The sequence below is a fragment of the Triturus cristatus genome, chromosome 7 (assembly GCF_964204655.1).
Source record: "Triturus cristatus chromosome 7, aTriCri1.1, whole genome shotgun sequence".
NCBI classification, from domain to species: domain Eukaryota; kingdom Metazoa; phylum Chordata; class Amphibia; order Caudata; family Salamandridae; genus Triturus; species Triturus cristatus.
The window spans coordinates 1,373,921,122-1,373,947,935 of NC_140590.1; the positions used below are offsets into that span (position 1 = coordinate 1,373,921,122).

The window sequence follows — 26,814 nt, forward strand, 5'->3', positions numbered from 1 at the left end:
CTCCAAGAAAGCTTTGATGGCAGGCACTCGGAATAAAGAGAGGTGCTGCCTGTTTTGGAGATAGGCTGCTATTGCGGTCAAATGGATACGTATTGAGGTATATGCCAGATTGCATCGGTATAGGTGTAAGAGGTAACAGATTATGTTTTGGATGGCTGCGTCTAGCGGGTTAATGTCATTGTTGTTGCAATAAATGACAAACCTCTTCCATTTGGCTGCATAGCAAGCCCTGGTAGTGGGTCTCCTAGCTTCCTTAATGATCTCCATACAGTCAGGTGGCAGGTTTAGGTAGCCAAACTCTAGGACTTCAGGAGCCAGATTGCCAGGTTCAACTGTTGCGGATCTGGGTGCTGAATTTCTCCATGGTTCTGCGTCAAAAGCGCGGGTTTGATCTGCAGCCTTTGATGCGGCACCACGGAAAGTTCCAGAAAGGTGGTGTACCATGGCTGGCGTGCCCATGTTGGAGCAACCAGGATGAGTGTCAGTGAGTGCTGTCGCAGTTTGCGTGCCACCAGCGGTATTAACTGCGCTGGGGGAAAAGCGTACGCAAATCTGCCGCACCAGTTCATCCATATAGCATTGCCCTGCGACTGTGGATGTGGGAACCTGGCGGCAAAGCTTTGGCATTTTGCGTTTTCGCTTGTGGCGAATAGGTCCATCTCTGGATGACCCCACTGTTGGAAGTACGGTTGGAGTACTGACGGGTGTAGCTCCCACTCGTGCATTTGGTGGCTGTGTCTGCTGAGCAGATCCGCCATCTGGTTGTCCTTGCCGGGGAGGTGTTCCGCCATGAGGAATATGTTCCTCTGAATGGCCCACTTCCACATGCTCTGAGCCAGATGAGACAACTGTGGAGAGTGTGTTCCTCCCTGCTTCTGTATGTAGTACATGGCAGTCATGTTGTCCGTCCGGATCAACACGACTTTGTTGCACAAATGTACCTTGAATGCTTTCATTGCCAGGAAGATTGCCATCAGTTCGAGAAGGTTGATGTGCATCTTCTTTTGTTGTATTGTCCATAGTCCCTGCACTGTGTAATTGAGTACATGAGCTCCCCATCCCTGGAGAGACGCGTCCGCCGTCAGTATTATTTGTGGAACAGGCTCTTGGAACGGTTGGCCCTTGCAAAGGTTTTGTGGATTCCACCAATGCAGAGAGTTGTATGCCCGACCGCTCACCAACACTAGGTCTTTTAATTGCCCGTGAGCCTGATTCCATTGACGTGCCAAGCACTCCTGAAGCGGGCGCATATGTAGTCTTGCGTGCGGGACTATGAAAATGCAGGAGGCCATCATGCCTATCAACTGCATGAACACTCGCGCAGGAAGGGAGTGTTGAGGTTTGAACTTTGAGATCAGCATTTGCATGCTGTTGATCCTCACTAAATTTGGCTGAGCTGTGGCTGCCAGAGTGTCTATGGTCGCACCTAGGTACTGTTGTACGTGTGCGGGTTGGAGATGTGATTTTGGGTAATTTAGTGAGAATCCCAGACTGTGAAGAAGGTGAATGGTGAGGGACATGTGGCTGGCACATTGCTGGGCTGACTTTGCCTAAACAAACCAGTCGTCCAGGTAATGGTAGACGTGAATGTGTTGTCTCCGTAGATGTGCAGCCACTGTAGCTAGGCACTTTGTGAAAACTCTGGGTGCTGTTGTCACACCGAAGGGGAGGACTTTGAATTGGTAGTGCTGCCCCTGAATAGTGAACCTGAGATATTTTCGGTGTGACGGGTGTATGGGTATGTGGAAATACGCCTCTTTGAGGTCTAGCGTGGCTAGGAAGTCTCCCTGTCTGAGCAGCGGGAGAACCTGCTGTAGGGTGAGCATGTGGAAATGCTCTGAGAGAATGTAGTGGTTGAGGGGTCTCAGGTCTAGTATAGGTCTGAGTGACCCGTCCTTTTTTGGTATTAAGAAGTACAGAGAGTACACCCCTGTCCCTTGCTGGTGGACGGGCACGACCTCTATTGCGCCTTTTTGCAGCATACTTAGCACTTCCTGCTGTAATAATGCCAAGTGCTCTGAGGACATAGGACGGTGCTTTGGCGGTATTGTGGGTGGAGTGGAGGCTAATTCGAGGCAGTAACCGTGTTGGATAACATCTTTGACCCACCTGTCCGTGGTGTTGGAATTCCACGTGGACAGGAACCGCTGGAGTCTTCCCCCGACAGGCGTTGTGGTCGGGGGGAAGGGAGAGGGCGTCACGGTTTGTTTTTGGGGGAGGACCTGGTGTTGCCGTAACCGCGTCCTCTGCCCTTTGTGCTGGAGCCACGATATCCACCTCGGGTGTTTTTATCATAGGCACTCTGTGTGCCCCCTTTATTGTAGGTTTGCTGTGACCCCTGTCCTCTAGCCGCTCCCCTATTTCCGGGGCGACGAAAGGAGCCACTACGAAATGTCTGTGTTTGCAGAGCCCCCATTGACTTTGCAGTGTCTGTGTCTTTTTTGATCTTTTCTAGGGTGGTGTCAACCCCTGGTCCGAATAAGTAGTCGGGGTTGACAGGCTGATTGAGGATGTTATTTTGAACCTCAGGTTTGAACCCGGAGATTCGTAACCAGGCGTGTCGTCGTAGCATGACGCTGGTGTTTATTGCTCTCGCAGCTGTGTCGGCGGCATCCAGTGCACACTTAATGGATGCGTTTGTGAGAAGTTGTCCCTCCCTGATGAGGAGCTCCGCTGCCTCTTTGTACTCGTCTGGTAGATGTTGGAGTAGGGACTCCAACGTGTCATAGTGTGAGCGATCGTAGCGAGCTAGGAGCGCCTGTGTATTGGCAATGCGCCATATGTTTGCCGCCTGGGCTGCAATCCTTTTGCCGGAGGTCTCTAGCACCTTGGACTCCTTGTCCGGGGGAGGAATATCACCAGTTTGCGAGTGTCCCCGTTTGCGAGCATTAGCAACTACAATGGAGTCCAGAGGTAACTGGCCTCTAATGTACATAGGGTCCCCAGGCGCAGGCTTGTATTTCTTCTCGATCCTGGGGTTTATCACCCGTGCCCTGGTTGTTTCCTTGAAAATGTCCTTTGCTGGCTTGAGGACACCTTTTAACATGGGCAGAGTCTTTACAGTCCTCTCCAAGGATGCAAAACTGTCCACCAAGAAATCGTCCTCGATTGTGTCTGAGTGGAGTTGCACTCCATGATTGGCTGCGGCACGTTCAATGAGGGCGTTGAATGCAGCAGTGTCCTCTGTGGGAGATGTTTCTGCGCCATAATGCTGCGTGTCCTGGGTATCTGTAGCGGCACCCGGGTCTACAGGGTCATCCCAAGCTTGATCTGGGTCCTGCTGCTCCTCAGGATCCATATCCCTGGGGTAGGTGGTGTAATCACCCATGTAATCCTCCATTGCGTCCGTGTCGGAGTGCGTCGGAGAGAAGGACTGTGGCTCTGGATAGGCGGTGTGGAGGCGTTCATAAAGAACTGGTTCCGATTCTGCTGGCAGTTTTTGCTTTAGAGGGATTCTGTAAGAGTCCAAAGCCTGCTCGGAAGTGATCTTCCGCTGTTTCAGCATGAGCCTGCCGGTGTCGGCGTCGATGAATTGGGACGGTGATGGCCCAGTAGGAGAGTGTCCAGTAGATGGGGACCTTGTCTGGGTGACACGTGTTCGGATCTCGAATAGTTTTGGCGCCGTGGACGGCGGCAAACCAAAGGTGATGTTGGTTGGTGCCGAAGGTGCCTTTGGAGCCTTTTTCTGCTCGGAGCCCGACGTGGCCTGGAGGGCTGCCTTTTCTCTGATACGTTGCAAGGACGCTGCAACTTGTCGCACCGAGAACGCCAAAGGTTCTTTGGCGCTGAGTGGTTCTGTAGAGGTAGGTGTGGACTTCGTCGGAACCACAGGGTCATCGAGTCGAGGAGAGGTAGTAGCTGTCGACGGCGTCGATGATTGGACCGTAGTCGCTGCCTTCGAGGTGGGTTCCGATGGAGCGGCCATTTTAACCTTGGTGGTCGATGCCGATTGCTTCGGTGCCGGGGGCCGAGGCGCTTTGGTGGTACCGATGGCCTTTCTCTTTGGATCGGTGCCGACATCCGCTGCAGCGAGTTCGGCGCCGAAGTCCCTTTTGGTGCGGTCGGAGCCGATGGTTTTGGCTGGCGTCGAAGGAGTGGAGGTCTTCGAGCCGACCAGTGTCAGTTTCACTTACGGTTTCAGTTGAACCGGTGCGACGATTGGTTTCGGTTTCGTGGAAGGGAAACCAGTCTTTTTGGGTAATAATGGCTCTCGCTGGATGTTCGAGGCGGGGCCAGAGGGCGGGGCCGAAGAACTGCGGGATTGATCTCGGGTAAGGCCCGAAGGCGATCCCTCGACCGGAGCCGTAGACTGACGCACTTTGATGGCCTCCGTTTGGACGGGTAGGCCCTGCTCTTCACCAGAGCTATCTTCTTCGGCCCCGAAGGCCTCATCGTAGTCCCCTACCTCATCGTCGGCTTCTTCCCTGTGAAAAAGCTCTTCATCTGAGTCTTCCGATCGGGAATCGTGTTCGGAAGCGGGGCTGGAGTGTATGTTTTCCACGCTTTCAACATCTTCGTCCTCGGTGCTGAAGATGTTGGTCGGGGCCGGTGCCGCTTGCTGCGCTTCTAGTCTCGCGGCTCGTCTATTCCGGAGAGTCTTCTTGGATCTGAATCGGGCACAGGCCATACATTTCGATTTGTCGTGATCCGGAGAGAGGCATTTGTTGCACACCGGGTGGACGTCGATATGTGGATATTTCGCGTGGCAAACAGGACACCGTTTGAATGGGGTCCTCGATTCCATCGTCGATGTAAGGTCGATGGTCGAATGAAACGGATCCGAAAAAGTTGTTAAGGTCGCTAAACTAGCAAGTAAACTGTCGATACCGATCGGGAACAGTACCGACGAAAACTAAAGGCCTTTTGGCCTGAAACTAAATTTTCCTAACTTGAGTCAAGGTAAGCACATCCGAACCCAATGGCGGAAAAAAACAATCTGAGGATGGAGAGGATGCCCATGCGCACTGTGGTCCAGGGGAGGAGTCACCTATCTCAGGATACTTCGAAGACTCTTCCAGGACAACAACGTGCAAACATCCGGACCCAACACTAGGCGGCGATCTATGCACAGATATGAATTCAGCAGCCCACATGCCTCGAACGTAGAGTATTTTTCCTACTAGTGTCAACTAAAAAAAAACACTTCCAGCTTCTCTTCGGGCTTGGTGCCTTTCCTAAAGTTTAATCAAAATAACCAGACTAATTCAATCAAAAAGGACGAAACAACCTGCCCGTGAAACGAGTTAAAGCTTACCATCCCCAAGCAGAGGGATGTTTTGGCAGGCAGAATTATGGTATGAGTAGCGAAGAACCAATCGTGGAGAACAGAATATTAAATAAATTAGTTTTTTCATTAGAAAACCTTTCGCAACCGTTGCCCTTTAGTAGGACCAGAACATTGGTTTAAGTACAAATGCATTTTAGGTTTACGTTAGCTAGGATTATGCAATTGCATTCCAGGATGACCCTGACAACTTGGAATCATGGTGTGCATTACCAAAGAACAATTTACTTAACTTTGGTAACGCTCTTTCTGGTACAGACCAACAGAAGATTGATCACCTTTTGATTATTCCCCATGCATTAAACTGGATCCAAAGACTTTTCAGCATTGCTGTGCGGCTGCGCAGTGATGCTGTTCTGTTCTGCTCTGGAGAGGATATATGTACGAGCCACTACAACACGACATCAGTTGCTTCAGAGTCTGTCCGCACCCCTAGATGCAGAGCCCCATCAGCAAATTGCCTTTGACCTGAGTGCAGATTCCTAAGCTTGGGGTCTTATTAATGAGAAGAGTCATATTGACTGAACAGGTAGGATCTGTGAGGAATCTGCAATTAGTCTCTACTAGAAAGAGCATTACCAAAGGTAAGTAAACTTGTGCTTTTGAATGATTTATAACGAATAGTTTCTTACCTGTCGGTGTAGTTTTGCAGCTTGAAGATCTTTCTGGATTCACTATGCTGTGCATTATTCCGCGATCTTGTGGTTGGGTCCGGATTCGTAGTCTTTTTTGTATTTTTTTTTTTGTAGCCCAGGTGGGCGTCGACGTCCACCATTTGGTGCACCTCCCGTGACGTCGTCGTGCTTCCTGCGGAAGTCCCACCTTTGGGGCGCCATCTTCGGGTTCTTTTTTCCTTTCCTTTTTTTTTTTTTTTTTTTTTTAACCCTAGGCGATTGATTGATCCTTCTTGTCCATGTTTCTGTATGTTTTCATTTCTTTGATCTTTTCCATTTTACCCCCTCTTCCTCCAGCCTCATCTTCCTGGCGGAGGTGGGTGGGTTCGCTAGTGAATCCAGAAAGATCTTCAAGCTGCAAAACTACACCGACAGGTAAGAAACTATTCGTTTTGCAGCGTGAATCTTTCTGGATTCACTATGCTGTGCATAGACTTTGTAGCGGTTTTCCTAATTCTGTGGCGGCTGGGTGGTAGATGAGCGTTGGTCGTTGAAAATGTGCTGAAGCACCTTCTGTCCAACCTGTGCTTCCTTGTTCATCTGAATGTCCACGCAGTAGTGTTTCGTGAACGTGTGCACAGATGCCCAAGTTGCCGCGAGGCATATGTCCTGGATGGGCGTGTTCGCCAGGAAGGCCACGGTGGCCCCTTTCTTCCTCGTGGAGTGAGCCTGCGGCCCCTCCGCTAGCTCTTGTCCAGCCTGTTTGTGGCAGAATTGAATAGTGAGGGCAATCCACCTTGCGATGGTGCCCTTAGTCACTGGCCCACCCATGAAGCTAGTAGCAAAGGACACAAACAGCTGTTTCGACTTCCTGAGTTCCTTGGTTCTCTCAATGTAGTGCATCACCGCTCTTCTGGCATCGAGGGTGTGCAGCGCCTTTTCTGCGTTTGTAGTCGGGTTTTGGAAGAAACTTGGTATCTGGATACTCTGATTCATGTGGAACGCCGACACTACCTTGGGCATGAAGTGTGGGTCCGTTCTCAGGACTATTCTATCCTTGTGAATCTGAATGTAGGGTTCCTGCAGCGTTCGTGCTTGAAGCTCGCTCACCCTGCGTAGTGAGGTTATGGCCACCAGAAAGGCCGTTTTCATAGTCAACATCTGCAGTGTGGCCTTGTGAATGGGTTCAAACGGTGCCTTCATGAGCTCCGTCAGGACCACATTCAGATTCCATGCCGGCGGCGGCAACCTTTTCGGGGGGGCCATCCTTTTGGCTCCTTCCATGAATCTCCTCACCACCTGCGAGCTGAAGAAACTTCCACCTTTTTCACCTCTGGTGTAGGCCACGATTGCCGCTAGGTGTACCCTTAGTGAGCTCGAGCAGAGGTTACTCTTTAGAAGGTGTGTGAGGTACCTCAGTACTGTTGAGTCTCTTGTCATTCTGTTTTGCAGGCCCTTTTTCCGGCACCACACAGTGAACCTCTTCCATTTTGCGCTGTAGCATTTTCGTGTAGTTGGTTTCCTCGCCTCCCGTAGCACTCGCATCGTGCTCGGCGGCAATCTTAGGTGTGCGAACTCTAGGTCTTCAGGAGCCATGCCGCCAGGTTGAGGGTCTCTGGCTCTGGGTGCAGGACCTCTCCGTTTTGCATTGAGAGCAGGTCCTTCCTCCTCTCGAACCTGTATGGGTCGCCTTGTGCCATTTCTTGAATTTGTGAGAACCATGTCTGCCTCGCCCACTGCGGAGCCACCAGGATCAGAGTCATGTTGCTGGTTCTGCACTTGTCGAGCACTCTGTGCAACAGGGGTATCGGTGGAAAGGCGTAGGCAAATGTCCTCGACCAGCTTATCCATAGGGCATTTCCCTTGGATTGCTGATCTGGTTGCCTGGACGCGAAGCTTTGGCATTTTGCATTGTGGCGTGTTGCAAATAGGTCTATTGTGGGAGTCCCCCATCTCCGGAAGAGTTTCTCCGTTTCCTGGCCATTGAGCTCCCACTCGTGTGATGCTGAGGTCTGCCTGCTTAGCCAGTCTGCCTCCACATTGTCCTTCCCCGGTAGGTGAATTGCCAGTAGATCTATCCTGAGAGGTATGGCCCATCTCCAAATCTCCTGAGCTAGGGATGAGAGTGGGAACGACTGTGTCCCCCCTTGTTTGTTGATGTAGAACATCGCCGTGGTGTTGTCTGTTTGGACCAACACCCTCTTGTTGAACAGGTGTCTCTGGAATGCCTTCAGGGCTAGCAGGATGGTTTTCAACTCGAGGTAGTTGATATGGCGGACCGCATCTGCTAGGGCCCATAGACCCCTCACTCTGAGGTTGTCCATGTGCGCTCCCCATCCCTTCTTCGATGCGTCCGTGGTAATGGTCACTGTTGGGATTGGTGGTGTCAGGCTTCTCCCTGTTGTTATGTTGTCTCTGTTCCACCAAGTTATCTCCTCCTGCACTGCGTGCGTAACAACCACTAGATCCTCCCAACTTCCGTTTGCTTGTGACCATTGCTGTTGTAGCCATTCCTGGAATGGTCTCATGTGCAGGCGTACATTCGGCACCAGCTGGATACAGGACGCCATCATCCCCATCATCTTGCTCACAGCCCTCACTGTCAGAGCTCGCCCCTTCTGGTAGAGCTTCGCCTCCTTCAGTAGAGCCTCTGTCCTCCTGTCGCTGGGCACTACTGTACTGTTGCGGGAGTTGATCTTTGCCCCCAGGAAAATCTTCACCTGTTCCGGTTCCATCGATGATTTTCCCCAGTGGATCGAGAATCCCAGATTCGTGAGGGTGTCTGTTACGCGTTTTGCGTGCCTCTCGCACTTTTCGCGTGAGTTTGCCTTGACCAGCCAGTCGTCCAAGTAGGGGTAGACATGTATTCCCTGCCTTCGTAGGTGTGCCGCTACCGCCGTCAGGCATTTTGTAAAGACCCTTGGTGCTGATTTTAATCCGAAGGCCAGGGTTGTGAACTGGTAGTGTTCCTGTTCGATGTTGAATCTTAGAAGGCCCTTGTGCCTTCTGTTTATTGGGATGTGAAGGTAGGCATCCTTGAGGTCCACGGTGACCATGAAGTCCCCTTCTCTTATCTGTGGCAGAACCTCCTGCAGTGAAGTCATTTTGAACCTTTGCGTTCTGATGAACTTGTTTAGGTAACGGAGGTCTAGTATGGGTCTGAGGTCTCCGTCTACCTTCGGAACCACGAAGTAGTTTGAGTAGACCCCTTTGTTGCGTTCTCTGAACGGCACTGTCTCTATGGCTCCCTTTTGTAGGAGTTTCCGCGTTTCTTCTCCGAGTATTGCCAGTTCTTGGGCCGATCTCAGTCTTCCCTTTGGTATCCTGTTTGGAGGTCTTTTCTCCAAATCTACGCAGTATCCGTACTGCACAATGTTCCGTATCCACTTGTCTGTGGTTATACGCCGCCACTCCTGAAGGTAGAACCTCAGTCTTCCGCCTACTGGTGTCGTATGCTCGTAGGCTCTTGAATCTTCTCTTCCCCCTGATGACACTTTTTTGCGCCTCACCCTTGGGGTCCTGACGAGGGTAGGCGTCCTCTTGCGTGCTGAGTCACTTCGACGAGGGCTGTTCGCCCCCTCTCCTCCTTTGGCCACGTCCGTTCCCTCTCCCGCGAAAGGACTGGCCCCGAGGTTGATATTGCCAGTTTTGCTTCTGCTGACCTTGTCCGTGACCTTCACCCTGCTGACTTTGTTGGAACGCCTGGTGCGACGTCCCCTGCTGGCTTCCTCCCCTACCGTAGGGTCTCCTCGAGGGATTTCCTCGCCTCATTCCCCTCAGCTGTAGGGCCCCCATGGACCTCGCCGTCTCGTTTTCTTTTTTCAGCTGGGTGAGCTTCTCGTCCACTGTTGCTCCGAACAGTGTCTCTCCGTTGAAGGGGGTGCCAAGGATGATGTTCTGCACTTCCGGTTTGAATCCCGAGATTCTTAGCCATGCATGCCTCCTCTCTGTGACCCCTATGGCCATGAGTCTTGCTGAAGTCTCTGCCCCATCCAACGCCGTCTTTATACAGGAGTTGGCGATGTTCTTGCCTTCGTCTATCAGGTGAGAGGCTCTCGGGCGGTATTCTTCGGGGAGGTGCTTTACTAGCTCCCCCATCTCATCCCAGTGCTGGTATTGGTGTCTATTGAGGAGTGCATTTGAATTCGCCATGCGCCAGTGCATTGCGGCGTTCCTCTCGACCTTTCTTCCTGTGAGGTCAATCCTCCTGCTCTCCTTATCCGGAGGTGGGCCCGAAGTTGCTGGTACGTTGGCCCTTCTCCTGGCCGTGGAGGCTATGATGGAGTCCGCGGTCACGCTACCCTTGATGTAAGGGGGGTCCAGGGAGGAGTGCTTATATTTCTTCTCTGTCCTGGGCGTGATCGACCGGCAGGTCGCAGGTTCCTTGAAGGCTTCTCTCCCCTGATTCATCACGCTTTGTAGCATGGGGAGGAACTGGCTCCTTGTCTGGATGGGGAGCAGTGTCTCGACGAGAAAATCGGCTTTCGGTTTCTCCTTGTCGAGTTTGACGCCGAAGGCCATTGCTGCGCTCCTGACCACCATGTTGTAGACCCCGATGTCGTCGGGTGGCGAAGGCCTCGAAGGGTACGTGTCCACGGGCTCCTCCGGGTTTTCGGTGTCGAGATCGTGCCATTCGACGTCGTTGCTGGTAGATGCCGCCGATTCGTAGAACGACCGTTGGTCTTCTTCCTCGGCTTCTCCCTCATAATAGGGCTCTTCTTCCTCTTCGAGATCCCTTGTCAGCCCTTCGGCGTCGAACTCGTCTTCGACCTCACCGACGTCCGCCGATGAAACCGTTGGAATCTTGAATTCCTTCATCCTGGCGTCGAACTCCTTCTTCCTTTGAAGGATGTTCTCCATTTCGGCCTCGAGCCGCCTCTTCTTTTTCTCCATCTCGGAGATGCTTTCGGCGTCGACCGCGGGTCTTTTCGATGAAACTTGCGTCGACGTCGAACGTTCTTTCTGCGTCGATCGGCCCGTTTCATGGGATGTTTTCGACGACCCTTGCCTTTCGGCGTCTTTCGGCACCAGGGAGTCCTTTTCTAAGGATCCGCTCGGCCTCTTGTCCGTGGTTCCCCCTTTGGACGTCGAAGTTTTCGGCGCCGGGGCTCCCTTCGTGGACTTTGACTCAGTTTTTCTCAAGTCACCCTCGTGCTGTCGAGGTACTTTCTGTTTTGCGCTCGACGATTCTCTTACCTCGTCTTCTTTTTTCTTGTCGGTCTCTACGACCGTGAAGTTTTCGGCTGTCTCGGCGACGTTGTCCTCGTCGTCCGTGGAGAGGCCCAGATCGTAGAGCGTCGGGGGCTTCCCCTTGCCATCCATGTTGGCGTTGGCTCTTCTCTGCCGCTCTCTCACCCTGAGTGTCTTCGGCGCGAAGGCTGAGCAGGCGTTGCAGTCGATACTCTGGTGATCGACCGGTAGGCAGAGGTTGCAGACCGGATGCTGGTCTTTCTGCGCGAACTTGTGGTGGCAGTTTGGGCAGAACTTGAATGGCGTCTTGTCCATTGCGCTCAGGGTCTCTGAGCGTGCATTCTCCAAGGCCGTCGAAGAAAAGGGGCGCTGGTCCTCTTTTCTTCGCGCTCCTGATGAAATCTCTTCCTTTCCTGATATCTTCTAGTGATTCTATCGACAAAACTCGCTTTTCTTCCTTCTTCCTTAAGAGTGTAATTCTGGAGCTTCCCGATGACGATCCAGACCCAACGGCGGAAAAAAGAATCTGAAGATGGCGCCCCAAAGGTGGGACTTCCGCAGGAAGCACGACGACGTCACGGGAGGTGCACCAAATGGTGGACGTCGACGCCCACCTGGGCTACAAAAAAAAAAAAAAAAAAAAAAAAAAAACAAAGAAAAGACTACGAATCCGGACCCAACCACAAGATCGCAGAATAATGCACAGCATAGTGAATCCAGAAAGATTCACGCTGCAAAACCGCTGATTCCACACCTTTTAAACGGATACCAAAGTGATGTACCTATTTGGAGTTGGGACTGTGAATAGACTAAAGCCAAAAAGTCCTGTAGGACTGTGCGGGTGGGATGACGTTCTCAGTGAACCAAGCTATCCAGACCTTAGCACATGTGAACATATGGAGAAAAGTCCACATAGCTGCCTTGCAGATGTCCAAGACATGAACTCTGCGTGCCAACGCAGTGGTAGCAGCTTTGTCTCTAGATGAAATTTCAATGCCGCCCTTTGAGGCTGCTTTTCAGCTAATATTTAGCAGATCTACATACAGAGCTTGATCCAGTGGGAGATGAGCCTCTATGAAAACCTTGCCTTTTTTCCTTCTGGCAAACACCACAACGAGCTTATCGCCTACCCGGTGCTCTCTGGTATGATTGCTTTAAAAGCGCAGTGCTCTTTTGGGGTCCATGCATTTGAGTTCTCCTGCTCCTCACAGGGGTGAGGTGGAGAAAAGAAAGCGGTACAGTGATATTCCGACCAACGTGAAATGGCATCACAACTTTCAGCAAGGAGGGTGCTTGAGACTGCAGAACCAATTGGTCTGTGAAGGGGATGGGTATGAAGGGTTGACAGTTTGATGCTCACTTACATGCAAAGCATATTTTATGGAAACAAGGGGCATCATCTTGGGAGTGAGAAGTTGCACAGGACAGCGGTGAAGCGGCCACAGGAAGTACACATCAAATATGTGAGGACCAAATCAAGGTCCCACTGTGGCATGACAGAGGGATGAAACAGATGTTGTACGCCCTCCAAAAAACACATCCTATCTAGTGATTTAAAGAATCAGGGCTGATACAGCAACTACAAAAAGCCTGGAAAGAGCCAAATGATATTCTTTACCTGTCCCCGGAGCCAAGCCTTTTCGGGTGAGATAAAACAAATAAAATATCAAATAACTGACTGGAGGGGCCAATCTGCTGTATGCCTCAACAAGCCACACATTGGCCTCAACAACAGGCATACAACTGTCTTTGTTGAGGTAATGCTAGGCTGCCAAGATGACATTAACCATCTCTGGAAGAAGGCAGAATGAGTGCAACTGACACCATTCAATTTCCAAGCATGAAGGTGGAGATTGTGAAGTCCCAGGTGCAGGATCCCCCAAGAGGAGCAGCCTGATCATACAGATAATCATGCACAGGAACTCTGGATAAAATACTCAACATGCCCAATTGGGGGCCCCACACAAATCACTTATGCCCAGGCAGTACTGATATTTTTCAGAACTCTGGGCAGGAGAGGTATCGGCAGAAAGCCAAACAGGAGTCCAGAGGTTCACCCGAGGCACGAGTCTACTAGCAAGACACGGCTTGGAAATTCCAACATGCAAAACTGCTGCCATTGCACGTTCTTGACAGTGCTGATCTGCTAGGCATCAATGGCTAAGCTTGTCTGCTCTGGCAATCTAAGATTCTATCAGGTGGTTCACCACCACAAAATGTTTTTGATCGTCCACCAGATCCAGAGGCATAGTACCTTCTGGCACAGGTTCCTCGACCCCCATTGTAGGATGTTAGCTCTCTATATAGTGCACTAAAATGAAATACACTGTGCAAAGAGTCCAATAGGCGTGCAGATGTAAAAGCAGATAATTCAAATGCTCTTTTGCAGTAGTGTGGGCGAGTAGTTAGGCTTATCAGAGGGTAGTGCTAAGCATTTATTGTCACACAAAGGCAATAAATGACATATAAGAATAAATCTGAGACCAATTAGGAAAAATAAAATTGTATCTTTATACATATTTTTAGAACTCAAGACCTTAGTTCACCTGTTAATAAATGCTTTGTAGATCTGTTTTTAACCAAATGCAGTTCAAGATAAATGTTCACAGGTTTTAAACAGCAGTCAATACAGTCAGGCAGAGACCTGAGGCAGAGACGGTCGCAGTTAAGGGGAAGAAAAGCATAGGGGAAGAAAAGCATAGGGTAAGATAGCGGAGCACCAACACCACATTTACAGTCGCGGTCAATGGAAGCCACACTCAACCACAGAGTTTTAGGGCACAACGGTCACCCAGCGTTCAGGGGAAGTTTTAGTCTAGTCAGAGTTTTGGAAGTCCCGGTGCTCTAGCCCAGCAGACAGTTCTGGATTACCTGGATCGGAGGTGCCAGAGGTCTTGGGATGCAAAATTGGTTCTTTATCAGCTGCGTTCAGCTACAAGTGCATCCGTGTCCAGCGGTTGTGGCCAAGTTGCGGTTTTCACGCAGTTGACGCCACCAGAAAGCTGGTACTTGCTCACAGGTGCTGGGCTGTTTCCAGTTTCAGTGGCAGGTACTGTGAGGATCTCAGGCCGGTGGATGCGTTTAAGGGGTTGGTTACCAGACTGGTGTCTAACACCACTTGCCTGCTGCCACTTTTGGGTGAGATGAATTGCGTCCTGGAAGTAGTGTGTAACACTCATGCCAAGAGCAGGTATGGTCTGTCCTCGGAGCGCTGGCTCTCACCCCACACGGGGCCAGAAACATGTCTGGTGGTGGCAGGCTGGTGAAAACCAGCCAGAGACCCCCCCCCACCCCCACTAGTGATTGGTTAGTTTTCAGGGGACCTTCAAAAAATGGTCTTCTGTGTAAAGTTAATCAAAAATCCCACTCTGCCAATAGTTAGGATTCATTAAGACAATATGTGTTGTACCAAACAACTTGGAAATCAATGAAGCCATCATGGAGCTAGGACACGTGTTGACTAATATCCAGCCCATGTACTCTTGATGGCTTCCCTGTTCACTTACACATCACAGAATAGGCTGGACATTGTAGGGACCCATCTTCTCATGCAGATAGGCCCACAAAGGATATAGTGGGCCTATCTTTTCGTGAACATAGTCCCACACATAGGATATAGTGTACCCTGCCTCAAGGCTGAAGGATGCAGTAGGGCTGGCTTGCCTATACCAAATGCAGTGCATGGGAGGAATGGCACACAGGGCTGTGTGCCATGTCGACTTGGACTTTCCTGCACCAAGACACGCAGCCTGCAGTTTCAGAGTGCATAGCCTTGGTGAGGGGGGCCCTGGAGTGGCACAATCAGTGCTGCAGCCCCAGAGGTCCCTCTTCAGTACCCATGCCCTAGGTATAATGGGTACCCTTTATTAGGGACTTATAGGAGACTTAGGTACTTATAGGAGTGACTTTAGTTGCGCCAATCGGCGTACCGTTTTGGGGAACGATCTGGCACTGGGAATCTGGTTACCAGGGGCTTAGCGCACTTACAGTTTGAAATCACATCAGGCAAAAAAAAGTGGGGCTAACCATGGAAAAATAGGCACTTTCCTACACCTATCCTGCCCGGTTTGTTGCAATACCACAAGGTGGTTGTGTTGTCCATAAGCAACTCTACCAGCCCTCCCTGAATCGATGGACAAAAGACTTTCAAAGCCAAGTGCAAGGCCCTCAGTTTCAGAAGGTTGATATGGAGCTGGGACTCTGACGGAGACCAGAGGCCTCTGATCTCCACCCCACTCCACCTATGTGGCTGCCCCATCTCATAAGTGAAGGATCCTTCACCAATGTCAGCTCTGAGTGAGGTAGGAAGAGGGGTCTGCCGCTGACCCAATCATGGTTTAGTAACCACCACTGCAGATCTTTTGCAGTCTTCTCTGAAATCTGGATGTGGTCAGAGAGGTACCCTTGATGGACGCACCGAGACTTCAAATCCATCTGCAGAGCCTGCATATGCCAACTTACTTGCTTGTCCAGCAGGAGTTAGAAGGACATTAATCCCAACAGCGTCTGAGTTGACCATACTGTAGTCCGGGACACAGACTAAAAGATCAGGATCATAGCCGGATAATCCTGGACTCTCCTTACTGGGGGTGAAGCATGAAATCTAACAGTATCCACAATGGCTCAGATGAAGGGGAGCATCAATAAATAAGTTAGGTGTGACTTTGGCTCATTGAACGTTGTTTTGCTGTAGTCCGGAGGTGGTTGAATGCTGCCTGGGGCAAGCCTGCCTTCAACGGCAAGTCGTTGAAGTACAGAAAGACTGGTGTCATAACCTACGACTATGCGCTGCTACCACTACAACTTTTGTGAAGACCTGAGGGGCACTGGTGAAAACAAAGGGGAGCACAGCGAACTGAAAATGCTCCTGTCCCACCACAAACCACAGGTAGCGCGGATGGGCCTCTAGGACAAGAATATATAGAAATGTGTCCTGTAAATCCAACACTATCATTTAGCCTCCAGGTTGAGGATTCACCAGACCTTGGCCAGGGAGATCATTTTGAATTTATCCTTTCGGAGGAACAGGTTTAGAGGTCGCAGGTCTAAAATAGGATGCAGGTCTCTGTCCTCCTTTGGCACCTCCGTCAGTCATTTCGGTTATGATGGAAGGAGCAGGGCAGTGGCTTTGAAGGTAAAGGCGTATCCCTTCCAGACAATCTGCAAAACCTACCTGCTCGACAATATGGCATGTCTGGGATCCTGAGCCCAACTGGGTGGCTTTTCTCCACTAAGGGCATGCTAAAGGGGTTTTGCATGTGGGGCCACAGGAGGGGAGCAGTAGACCAGTTGTTGCACTGTCCCCAACCACGGGGTCGGTGATTGCCAAGGCTTAGACTGCAAAAATGCTGATCACCTTGCTGAGGCTGAAGTGGCTTGCAGTATGGGGTACCTCCGTCTAAAACACAAAAAGAACAGTGGCTTTGATGCGGCTGGCAGGGAAGATAAGCCCCGGGGGAGCACCATGGCCCTGCTCTGTGAAGTGCTACAAAGCGGAATCTGCCTTTCCAAAAAAAAGGAATCACCTGGGAGAGGATGTAGCTTTACGGCTAGAGTGGTCGCCCTCGAAGCTGGGGAACCGGGTTCGAGTCTCGCCAACGACGCTCAACATCATGTGATTCTGGGCAAATCACTTAATTTCCCCATGCCTAACAAAAATGAACGTGTCCATCTGTAACGAAACTGGGGCTCATGTAAAGCGCTCGGATACCCGATGTCTCGGGTCTAGTTCGAGCTGTATAAAACTAAAAAAAAAAAACCCTGAAAAAATGTGGGGAGGCATAGCAACGAATGGCGAACTAGTGCCATTGGCTGACCCAATAGAATCCATAGTATTAAGGCTAGAATGTATTGTAAATTTGGCATTGTGTATGGATTGGGTCAGAACAGGGCGAGGTGTAACAGGACACCCGAGAGAACTTCCCAAAGTGTGGTAATAGCGGCTAAGCAGGTAACCACACTGACCTTAGAGCCAAACTAGCGGAAGAAAATACCCTCTTTTCAGAGGTCACCAGTCTTGGACTCTATTCAGTAGACTAGTCTGTAAATTACTTGCGGTTGTCAGACTGATGGAAGTATACACCACCAAGCTTTCAGGAGAGGGGCACAGAAACAAAAAGGCTAGGTTCACCAGGGATGGGTTGCTGCATCTCGCAATTTGCTGATTGACTGGGGGCCCAGAGAAGGGTATGGCACAGGCCCCTATGAAGGTATCAGTGAATGCATCATTAAAAGGAAGTAGGGGCTCAGCAGTGGTTTGCTCTGGCTGGTGTACCTTTGGTCAGGGTATTGGCTCGGACCTACAAGGCAGGGAGCTGGATGTTGAGAACTTCAACCACCCTCCACGTAACTACTGCAAAAAAAGCATTCTTCAGTGGAAGGATCAAGTAGTCAGCTAAGGCCAAAATCAGGAGCGGTATCAAGACCACTGGCATCTTGGAGGTCATCGCACTAGCTTTTATTGTTGTGGGGTTGGTCAATTTAATCTGCTGCATCCTATTCCATATTGGAATACACCCCAAATAAGGAATGCAATGTATGAGATGTCCCTTGATACCCCATTAAGTGGGTCAGGTTGCAGTGCTGTAGAAACCGATCACAGCCTCAATCGAGGTCAGATCAAGGCAGACAGTCAGAAAGCACAAGGAACAGTTTGTCTTCATGTGTCTGAAGCACATGGATTAATCAGAACATCAGTGCACACGTGGACACATTGCAGAAATGGTCACCAAAAACAAAACAAAAATCAAAAAATCACAGCAATTCGTCAGATGGCACTTTCTAGAGAGATTCAAGCAAAACCCCTCTATCAGAGGATGATATTGCTAAACGTCCCATCAACTGCGACTAATCTCTGCTCAGGCATAAGTAAAGATCTGTTTGGGATAGAGAGCACCGAGATGCAGTCATTCTGCTGAAACTTATCACCTGATTTATTAATTTCAGCCTTAAAGCCAAACCAGTGAACACTGAAGGTGGATTTTAGTCAGGCGCTTGGCCTAGAAAAATACGAACTAACAAAAGTGTCTCCTGCTCACAATTTGCTTAATAGTTACTGGCGGGCACAGACGGTCAGATGCCTCACTGGAGGATGTTCATGCTGTGCTGCTTCGGACTGAAGGGACTTAAGGACAGGGAGGGCGTGGGATGGCAGCTCAGGGACAAACAAACTTCAGAAATCTGCCATGTCACATGCTCCCTTCTATATTGGAGCTTGAGAGCATGCATTCAAACAATCCCTCAATCACAAACCATTTATTCAATCCCACCGACATTACATCCGGAGTGAAGGATGGTTCTTGCTGGCATTCCTTGATCAGAAACCTCTCCAGCCTTACACTTATCAGGTTCAACTAGTTTAGGAAACAACAGTGCATGTTATTTTTCATTAAGCATTTAAGCTATATATTTAGAGGGGGCACTTGCCTGAAACTACAGTATGATCTAACCTATACTGTACAAATCTGTTAACTCCTTTGATAAATTTTGCTAGCTGTAGCCTGCGAGTTCAGCTGAATACCTTAGTATTAACGCAGCTGAAACTGAAGTTTTACTTTGCTACACCTTAAGCATTTAACCTTAGAATACATGTTTTGACTCTGTTTCAAGTTAGACTGCGCAGACAGCACTCAAGATTCCATGCGGACACCGAGCATATGCCAATGAGCAGAGTGGAGATCCCAGCTGTCCCTCTAAGGTTTAATTCACAAGTATCACCATTATGTTTGGAAATCATGGGCCGTTCAAATTATCCACTGCTATAGTCTTCCTTAAAGACAAACCTACTTGGAGAACTTTGCGGACAATTATTTTTTTTATTTCTTTTTATTGAACCTGAAAACATCTCAGCAATTCAGGTTACACATTATAAGGTATTCGTTCAAGAATGGCATGTACGTCTTGGTGACAAATATCTGGGACAAAACAAAATCAACAGGGAAGGGCATCAGGGAGAAAGACCTCTTCCGAGGGACCATTTGGGGCAGTACATATATTTCCTAGGTAGACATTCCACTTACACCATACCGAGGACCCCTGAACATGCACCTGTCTAGATCCTTCTTCCATGCTGCCGGAGTCTGATGTTCCCGCTCCCCACATTTGAGCAATATTTCGTTTTGCCACCATCAGGCACAGAGTGGCCCAGAGCTGATCCATACGATTCAAATCTGTAGGTTCCCAGACATTAAGACACCTTTTGGCCTCTGGGCGTATGTCCTTTTTTAGTACTACCCGCATGACTTTGTGTATCCCCCGCCAGTACAGTTTTATAAATTCACACTCCCAAATTATATGCAGAAACGTGCCCAAGAGACCACAAAGCCTTCTACACCCCCCCAAAATCTTCCTACATGTACCAGCTGGGGCCCCGTGACCTATATCCTGTGTAAGATTTTTAGTTGGACAAGTCGTAGCCGAGCAGAAATCGCCACTTCCCGTGGAAAGAGCCTACAGACTCCCTCCATTCCTTATTATCAAGTGCTAGGCCGTCTCTTTCCCAACACTCTCGCAAACGTGTGAGGGGATCTGGGGTGTTAATCAATTTTTTATAAGTTAGGGAGATTGCTTTCTGTGGGAGGTATCCATCGAGTAATCAGTTACCAGTGCATGGCGGACCTGAAGGTATCGAAAATATTCTGAACCAGTTAACTCATACTCCTGCCGCAGTGCAACAAACGTGAGCATCTCACCCTCCACCCAGAGATCTCCAATCCGGAAGATTCAGATGAGGTCTCATTTGTCAAATCCTTTCGAGGACCGCAGGTTGCCCAGTTGCTCCGAATCCAACAAGGGAGTCGCCAAAGTGAGTTTCCTTTGCGGACTATTTTTAAATCCATTCCCAGATCCCATTGGAAAGCCCATCATGGGGTGAGATGCACTGTAAAAGGTGGGTAGGTGCATCTGGAATTACTCAGGCGTAACATATCGAGGCTGTTGAGAATAAGCTTACGGAACAGAGTTCACAACCAAGAACTGATGCATTGTACCTAAAACCAATCAAGATGCCTAGAGGGACAGCTAAATCAGGCACTCCCTCTACGCAACTCAATACACTCAGAGGAAAATAACCTGTCACAAATTTACTTTAAAAAAAAAAAATAAGAGTTAGCTGGCTCGAGTGCTGAAAGTACAGACTTTGTAGAAAACAAAGTTGTGAATCTCCTAATAAAAGCACGTCATTAAGAGCAGAACTAAAAATAAAGTGCCGCCTAGCCTCACCTGGGGTTTGATGTTTACTTTCTTGGCTGCATTCTCGTTCAACCATTTTACATCGATTTCACAGTCGAAGTGTCCAATATTGCAGACAATGGAATCGTCTTTCATTTCTTCAAAGTGTCTGAGAAAAGAAAAGAAAGTGAGCAAGCTTAGATTCAACTCCTCAGCTGTTTCATCCTCCTTCGACTGACCCACTGGAACCATCTAGGAAGAACATGCATATGCCTTTTGGTGTGTTAATTTCAATTTGTCAAGGCAACAAGGTTTTTTGGCTTTATTTTTTAATTTTGTGCTTTAAGCTTAGTTTGTTGGTACAATTTATAACAAAGTAATCACTTATGAGTGTGTTTACCATACCTGTGCCCTGGTTTTATCTTAACAAATTCACACTTGGTTTGAAGCACGTGAAACAAGTGAGATTTCAAAACCTGCCATCTGCAAATGTTTCACTTTTTACAGACTCACTGGCGGCAATGAACTTGACAGGATGGGAAAAAGCGTTTACAACGGAGACAGAACTACAAAGAGCCATTACAACGCAGGGACCACAACGAACGCATTGTTACCATGTGTTCCATTACAACGAAAGTCGTTACGACTTGCTTTAGGGAACACATTGTTGGATTTTAAATCCAACACCTTACCTACTGTTGCACAGACTGGAGTTGGAATAGTAAAATATACGATTCCAAAGTCCAGCGCTTCCCTATGGCAAGTCGTTTTAACGACTTGTGTTTTAATGGAACGTGTGGTAACACGTTTGTTGCAATGCCCGCATTGTAAAGGCATGCGTTGTAAAAGCATGCGTGAATGAGTCATACATACTGAAAGGCTCCGGTTCTCAGAAGACAGACAAGGCATAGGTAGCCAAAATGAGCTTCACGTATTTGGAAAAAGGGCAGTAAGGTCTGGCATAGTCTCCAAAGTGAGTAGCCCTGTAGACTTATCATGGCAAATAGAATTGTATTTTAGCAATCAGAGGTAAGGTGGAGCAAAGAGCAAGGTCACCCATGAAAACCAGAAAGGAGCAGGCCACCAGGAAAACCAGCAGAAGAGATGCAAATGAGCCAATCTGGACGTCAGCAGAAGGGGACAGGACATATGGAGGTTTTTGAGAAAGACTGAGCAGAGTAAATTGAAGCAGCATTTTATTCAGAAATATACCAACGTTTATTACAAAAAAGAATCTTCTAAAGATATGTGCCTCCTAGGCTCGTGGAAAACACTAGCTAACAGGTGACCACAATACATGAACAGAGGAGGGGGGACTAGGAAAGGGCAACTAAAACAATATGAACACCACAGGGAACTGGTTAAGGGAAACCACGAAAGTTTGTTCCTCAAATGAAAAACAATAACTGCTTGTTCCTCAAATGAAATAAACAATAACTGCTTGAGCATATGTTGCTATTCAACGTGCGAATGAAATCCGCAAGCACCCTGCCATCGTGCATTCTACTCCGATTGGGAACACGCTGGACGGAATAAATTTAAGCAAGGTATGAGTAAATAAACCATGTCAAATGCCAATAACATTAACAGGAATACAGCAGGGAATTGATGGAAAGAAAGTATTACAAAATGGAAACTATTTGTGTTCAGCTAGAACTACAGCAGCCGAGCTCACTATTCAACGATGGCACCACTACATGCACAGTAAAGACGTGCTTCACACTTAAGTCAATGAGATCAGTGAATGAAAAACACAAGAAAGGGACGAGAACCAATAGGAAAGCTTAATGGGACGCAAACAGATGTGTAATTCAAGCCCACTCTGATCCCACTTGTGACAGAAAGGGACACAGACATTAGATGGAGGCAGAGAAAGGCACGCGGAGACCATAGATATGCCAGTTACGTGATAACTTAACACTGCAGGTGCAGACTGACGTAACTGGATTCCCCAACTGTACTACGAGAAGTATCCATACCTGCCATCTATAATGCCAGTGCACCCTGTGGTGGTAACAAAGATGTTTCCCTCTTTGCAAGCTTCGTCCATGGTTGTAACTTCATAACCTGAAACAAAAAGATTTTAGTTCAAGCAGAGTAAAACCTCACAACGACGGTATGCAAATGTAATGAACGACTGACCCATGAGTCCAATTCAGAGATAAAGGCAAAAAAAAACAAAAACGAACCAAGACCCGTGAGTCAGCCTCAGTCACTCACTAGTTAAGACAGCAGAAAGTGTGCTCTTCAATGACTGAACATATGAAAACTTCAGCTGTACTAAGCGATCAGGCCACTCACAAAGAGGCCGTTTTCTAGGATTTTAAGACTATCTATTCAAACTCATTTGAGGGTTCTTTTTCAGCCACTCATGACCCCCCACGCCCCCCCCCCCCCCAGCAGAGTCACACCACAAAAACAAATGGCCCTTTCACATCCAGCCAACTTAAATATTGAATGCACAACTGCTGACATTGGTCACAAGCTCCTTTCAGGGCCACCAAATGCCCAGTAATTAAAGCAGATTGTCACGGTCACTTAAAGGAGAGAAGGAAAGCGAAAAAGTAGCATTTAACACTGACTTGCTATTTTGCAGCTCTAGCTTAATTTCATTTGAAAGAGAAATAAAGCCCACCAAAACCCAAGGCTAGATCATCCTTCCTCACCTTCCATCGCCGCTTGAAGGGCATTTATTGGATCGATTTCAGTGATGATCACTCTGGCACCGAAGGCTCGCAGGGCCTGGGCGCACCCCTTTCCAACATCTCCATAGCCAGCTACCACAGCTACCTTGCCTGCGATCATGACATCAGTTGCACGCTTAATGCCATCGATGAGGGACTCTCGGCAACCATAAAGATTGTCAAATTTACTCTGGAACCAGAAAAAATGTATGGGACATTTTTATCAAGAGATCGACAGAAAATGACCCCAAGTTTGGCGTAGAAATGTGTACCTTCAAAATGGAAACATTGTAGTAGGTTAATGTTGCGTAATACCAAGGGCCCTAGCCCAACTAGAACATTACAACAGGTACACAAGCTCAGTGAATAGCGACTGGAATTCAACACTACTGGACAGCTGATCCAGCGGTCACTAAATGTGCATCCTATGAAATCCTGGACAATATGCACAATACAGTTATTTGTACTGAGCTTCATCTGGAATGTATGCACAGACGTGCCACGTGCATAAGAGTATACATGTGCACTGGGACAAGAGAGGAACGCATGAGGTACATGTGCTCAACAGGCAACACCCCGTTACATTTTCAAAGCCTCGGAGAGCTAGGCAACATGGAGGGATTGCGGAGTTAGGAATGGTAGTTTAAAATAGACTGTCTTGGTGAAGCCCAAATGGGCTTTCAGCATCAAAACAAATTGAAGCACAAAGACAAAAAAAAGCTGAAGTACTAAAATTAAGGAGTGAGTAAAACAAGATAACAACTTTGCTGCTCTACCAGATTTGGACCTTCAAGCAATTCAAACTAGCACTGAAAACCAGTCAATGGCACTTAAATATTTAATGATTTATAACGTTGTCCCTTATTTGTCACCTGAAAGCCAACAAGTGCACATAGTAAATGAACAGCAGCTACCGTGAGGCAGTCGGATACTGCTCTAGCACGGGTGTTCTCTACAACATTCACAGCAAAACAACATCTATTGCACCACGGAAGGCAACAAGTCTGTGGGAGAGGCAGAGGAACTTCGAGGAAACGAACGGTAGAAAAACCTGCGAGGTACTGCACTGGGAAGTTGGATGTGTAACTGTTCTGAGGGCGAAATATCGCACTGTAAATCTAAAAGTAAATTCGCACGGTAACCATACACACCTTGGTGACGGAATCGTTTACGTTGATGGCAGGCACCTTCAGAGCACCGCTGGTGTTCATCTTGTACAGGTTGTGCACTCCTGTAGTGGTCTCTTCGGAAATTCCCTTGATTCCTGGTGCAGGGGAGAAAACAGAATCAGTAGGTACCATTTCTAACATGATTTCAAGTGCTGGGACCCTGCTACTCAGGAGAGCAGAGTTGTTTGCTATACAATGCTTGCTATCAATTCCTATATCACCGGATTGATAAAACGATGCAATCTAATTAAACAGAACTCATGTTATCGACCTAAAACGGATTATGGAAGAATTAGCCTTGCCATGTTTTGAAACAGACCCGCAGCTTACAAGGATCTCGCCTCTGAGCCCACAACTTCATTTTAAATAGCTCAATCTATTTTCGCGCCAAAAGTCTGCAATTTCGGGTACAGGGACAACTGTTCAAACCAGGTAGCCAAGCGTAGCATTCCCTCTCCGAGCACTGGGACATCTGTTGTCTGGGCTTTAAGTTTTGCCTGATGCAGCTTCGATGCACAAACTGAGCAGATCGCTTCGAACCTGCTCTGCACAGCACACAAAGTTGCTTTGCACAGAAGTCAACCAGTGCTGTCAGAGGCCAATTTCTCAGTTCATATGTTGGTTATTTATACCCCTCACCCTCAAGAGGGTAGTTTCTAAGTCATTAAATATGGCAGTACTCCTTTCATCACAAAAACAAAGCTCTGAATTAGGGTGGTTCTGCATTCCAAAACTTCCCCCGAGGATAAACCCACGAGCCTCAACATCCTGAGGCCGGTGAAAGTGGTGCCGGGCAGCGGGCTAAGCGGCAGGGTAAAACCTCACTACTTGTATCTGTGACAGCCTCCGCACGCAGAGGACAGGAAAGATTAGCCGAGTAGGTGCAGGGGAAGCAAACAAACGCAGCTCTGTGGGTCGTGCAAGTGGAGCCCCCAATCCAGAGTCCTTGGATATATCGGGTGTCCTGCAAGATACAGCCTTTGCTTCTTGCTTCAAAGCTGAAATATATCTGACTCCATCTTAAAACGTTTATCCATTACTGATGGAGATAATGAACTCATTCATACCCTCCAACACTTAGTATTGAGTACGATTAAATGGCCCAAGTCCAACCCTCGAGTAAACCGACTGGAGTGAATATAAATCACCTGAAGGATGATAGGCACAACGAAAAAAGCAGCTCTCACCAGCAGAGCATTCACACAAGTCCACCTATATACTTGTTTCCTGTCACTTCCACTTTACCACAGGCAGCGACAGACAAGACTTTGTTAATTGCACACAAAAAACACTTTCCACACAGGCCACAACCCAAACCCATGCTCTTGCATCCAAGCGTACCGTTGGAGTAGAGTGCTAGCGGAGTATACAAAAACTAATACAACACAAGTTATTTAGAGGTTTTGTAAGTAGCTGTTGAGTAATTTGAGAGCCCAGCATAGCAGACAACAGACTGGAAGAAAGGACATCTGTTAGTGCTTCACTGAAGGGCAATAGGGGTTTGGAGGTGGAAGCCCCAGTTCAAAGCACCTCAGTCAAGAGATTAGCCCTGACCTACGTAGAGGACAGCTCTTTTCCAATGCCCTCTGCCACCCTCTTCACCACCAAGTCATAAGAAACCCCTCCGTAGCCACAGTGAACTGAGAGAGCATTCCAGTATCTGGAGACGTGTCCAGTCGACTGGCTTCAAGATCCTCATACCAGTTCAGCTGTTCCACAGGAACTTCTAGTTGATGTTCTAAAGGCTCCATAGACCCCTCCCAAACCTCACCCATGCCTGAAACGTCCTCAAAAAGCACAGGCAAGGATGTAGAATCTCTGGGCTCCGTCAACATCGATTCACGTCGTTGGGTGTAAGGATGGGGCTGGCAACGCAGGAGACACCAAAGGCACGGACTTCAGTCCGACTTAGGGGAAGGTCAAGTTGGCACGAAATTGGATCCATGAGGCCCCACCAGTACCGTGACAGGAACAGACTGCACTGAATGCAATAGGGCTCCCTTGTGACCCTGGAGACTCACCAGAAGGTGCAGCCCGCTCAAATATGCAGCGCATGGCCTAGTAAAACTCTTATTTGAGCTGGGCTTGGTCCTGCTCCCCAAAAACAGGGTGAGGCGTGAAGTCAAAATTTGCTCTGGCTCCGCAGAACCGTGCCTAAACTGTTGGTGTTCCTTACCGCTTGTGTCGACGGACAGACAAGGTGATTATTAATTCTGCCTGGACTACTTTTTGTCCCTCCCAGTGTGTCCAGAGTACTTAGAGTGGGAGAAAAAGGATTTGGGGCTCCCGGAGCAGACTGGACTATGTGCCAGAATCAACAGAACTCTCCTAAACATTCTCCAAACCATCAAGAACGCCGAAGCGAGACTCGTACTCGGGACACCGCATCACGAACACATGACCCAACACCTACGAGACCTCCACTGGCTCCCCGTCGAGAAGAGGGTCACCTTCAAACTCCTCACCCACGCCTACAAATCCCTCAACATCGGACCCAAATACCTCAACGAGAGAGTCTCCTTCCATGTACCCAAAAGGAACCTCCGCTCCGCAGACCTCGCCCTGGCTGAGGTCCCCCGCATCTGCAGAAACAGCAGGCGGGAGAGCTTTCTCCCACATCGCAGCCAAGACCTGGAACAAGCTCCCTGTGAACATCAGACGCTCCCCGTCCCTACACATGTTCAGGAAGGACCTCAAGACCTGGC

General features: G+C 48.7%; 1 protein-coding gene across 1 annotated transcript in view; it reads right to left on the bottom strand.

Moving 5' to 3' along the window:
* AHCY (adenosylhomocysteinase) overlaps positions 1–26,814 on the bottom strand; it is a 145,033-nt gene that overhangs the window by 39,831 nt on the left and 78,388 nt on the right. The window contains exons 5-8 of the mRNA XM_085619093.1: positions 24,092–24,204; positions 22,923–23,130; positions 22,236–22,323; positions 20,308–20,425 (exon numbers count right to left, since the gene is read on the bottom strand). Coding sequence (XP_085475219.1) covers positions 20,308–20,425; positions 22,236–22,323; positions 22,923–23,130; positions 24,092–24,204 — 527 coding nt within the window. The remainder of the gene's footprint in view (positions 1–20,307; positions 20,426–22,235; positions 22,324–22,922; positions 23,131–24,091; positions 24,205–26,814) is intronic.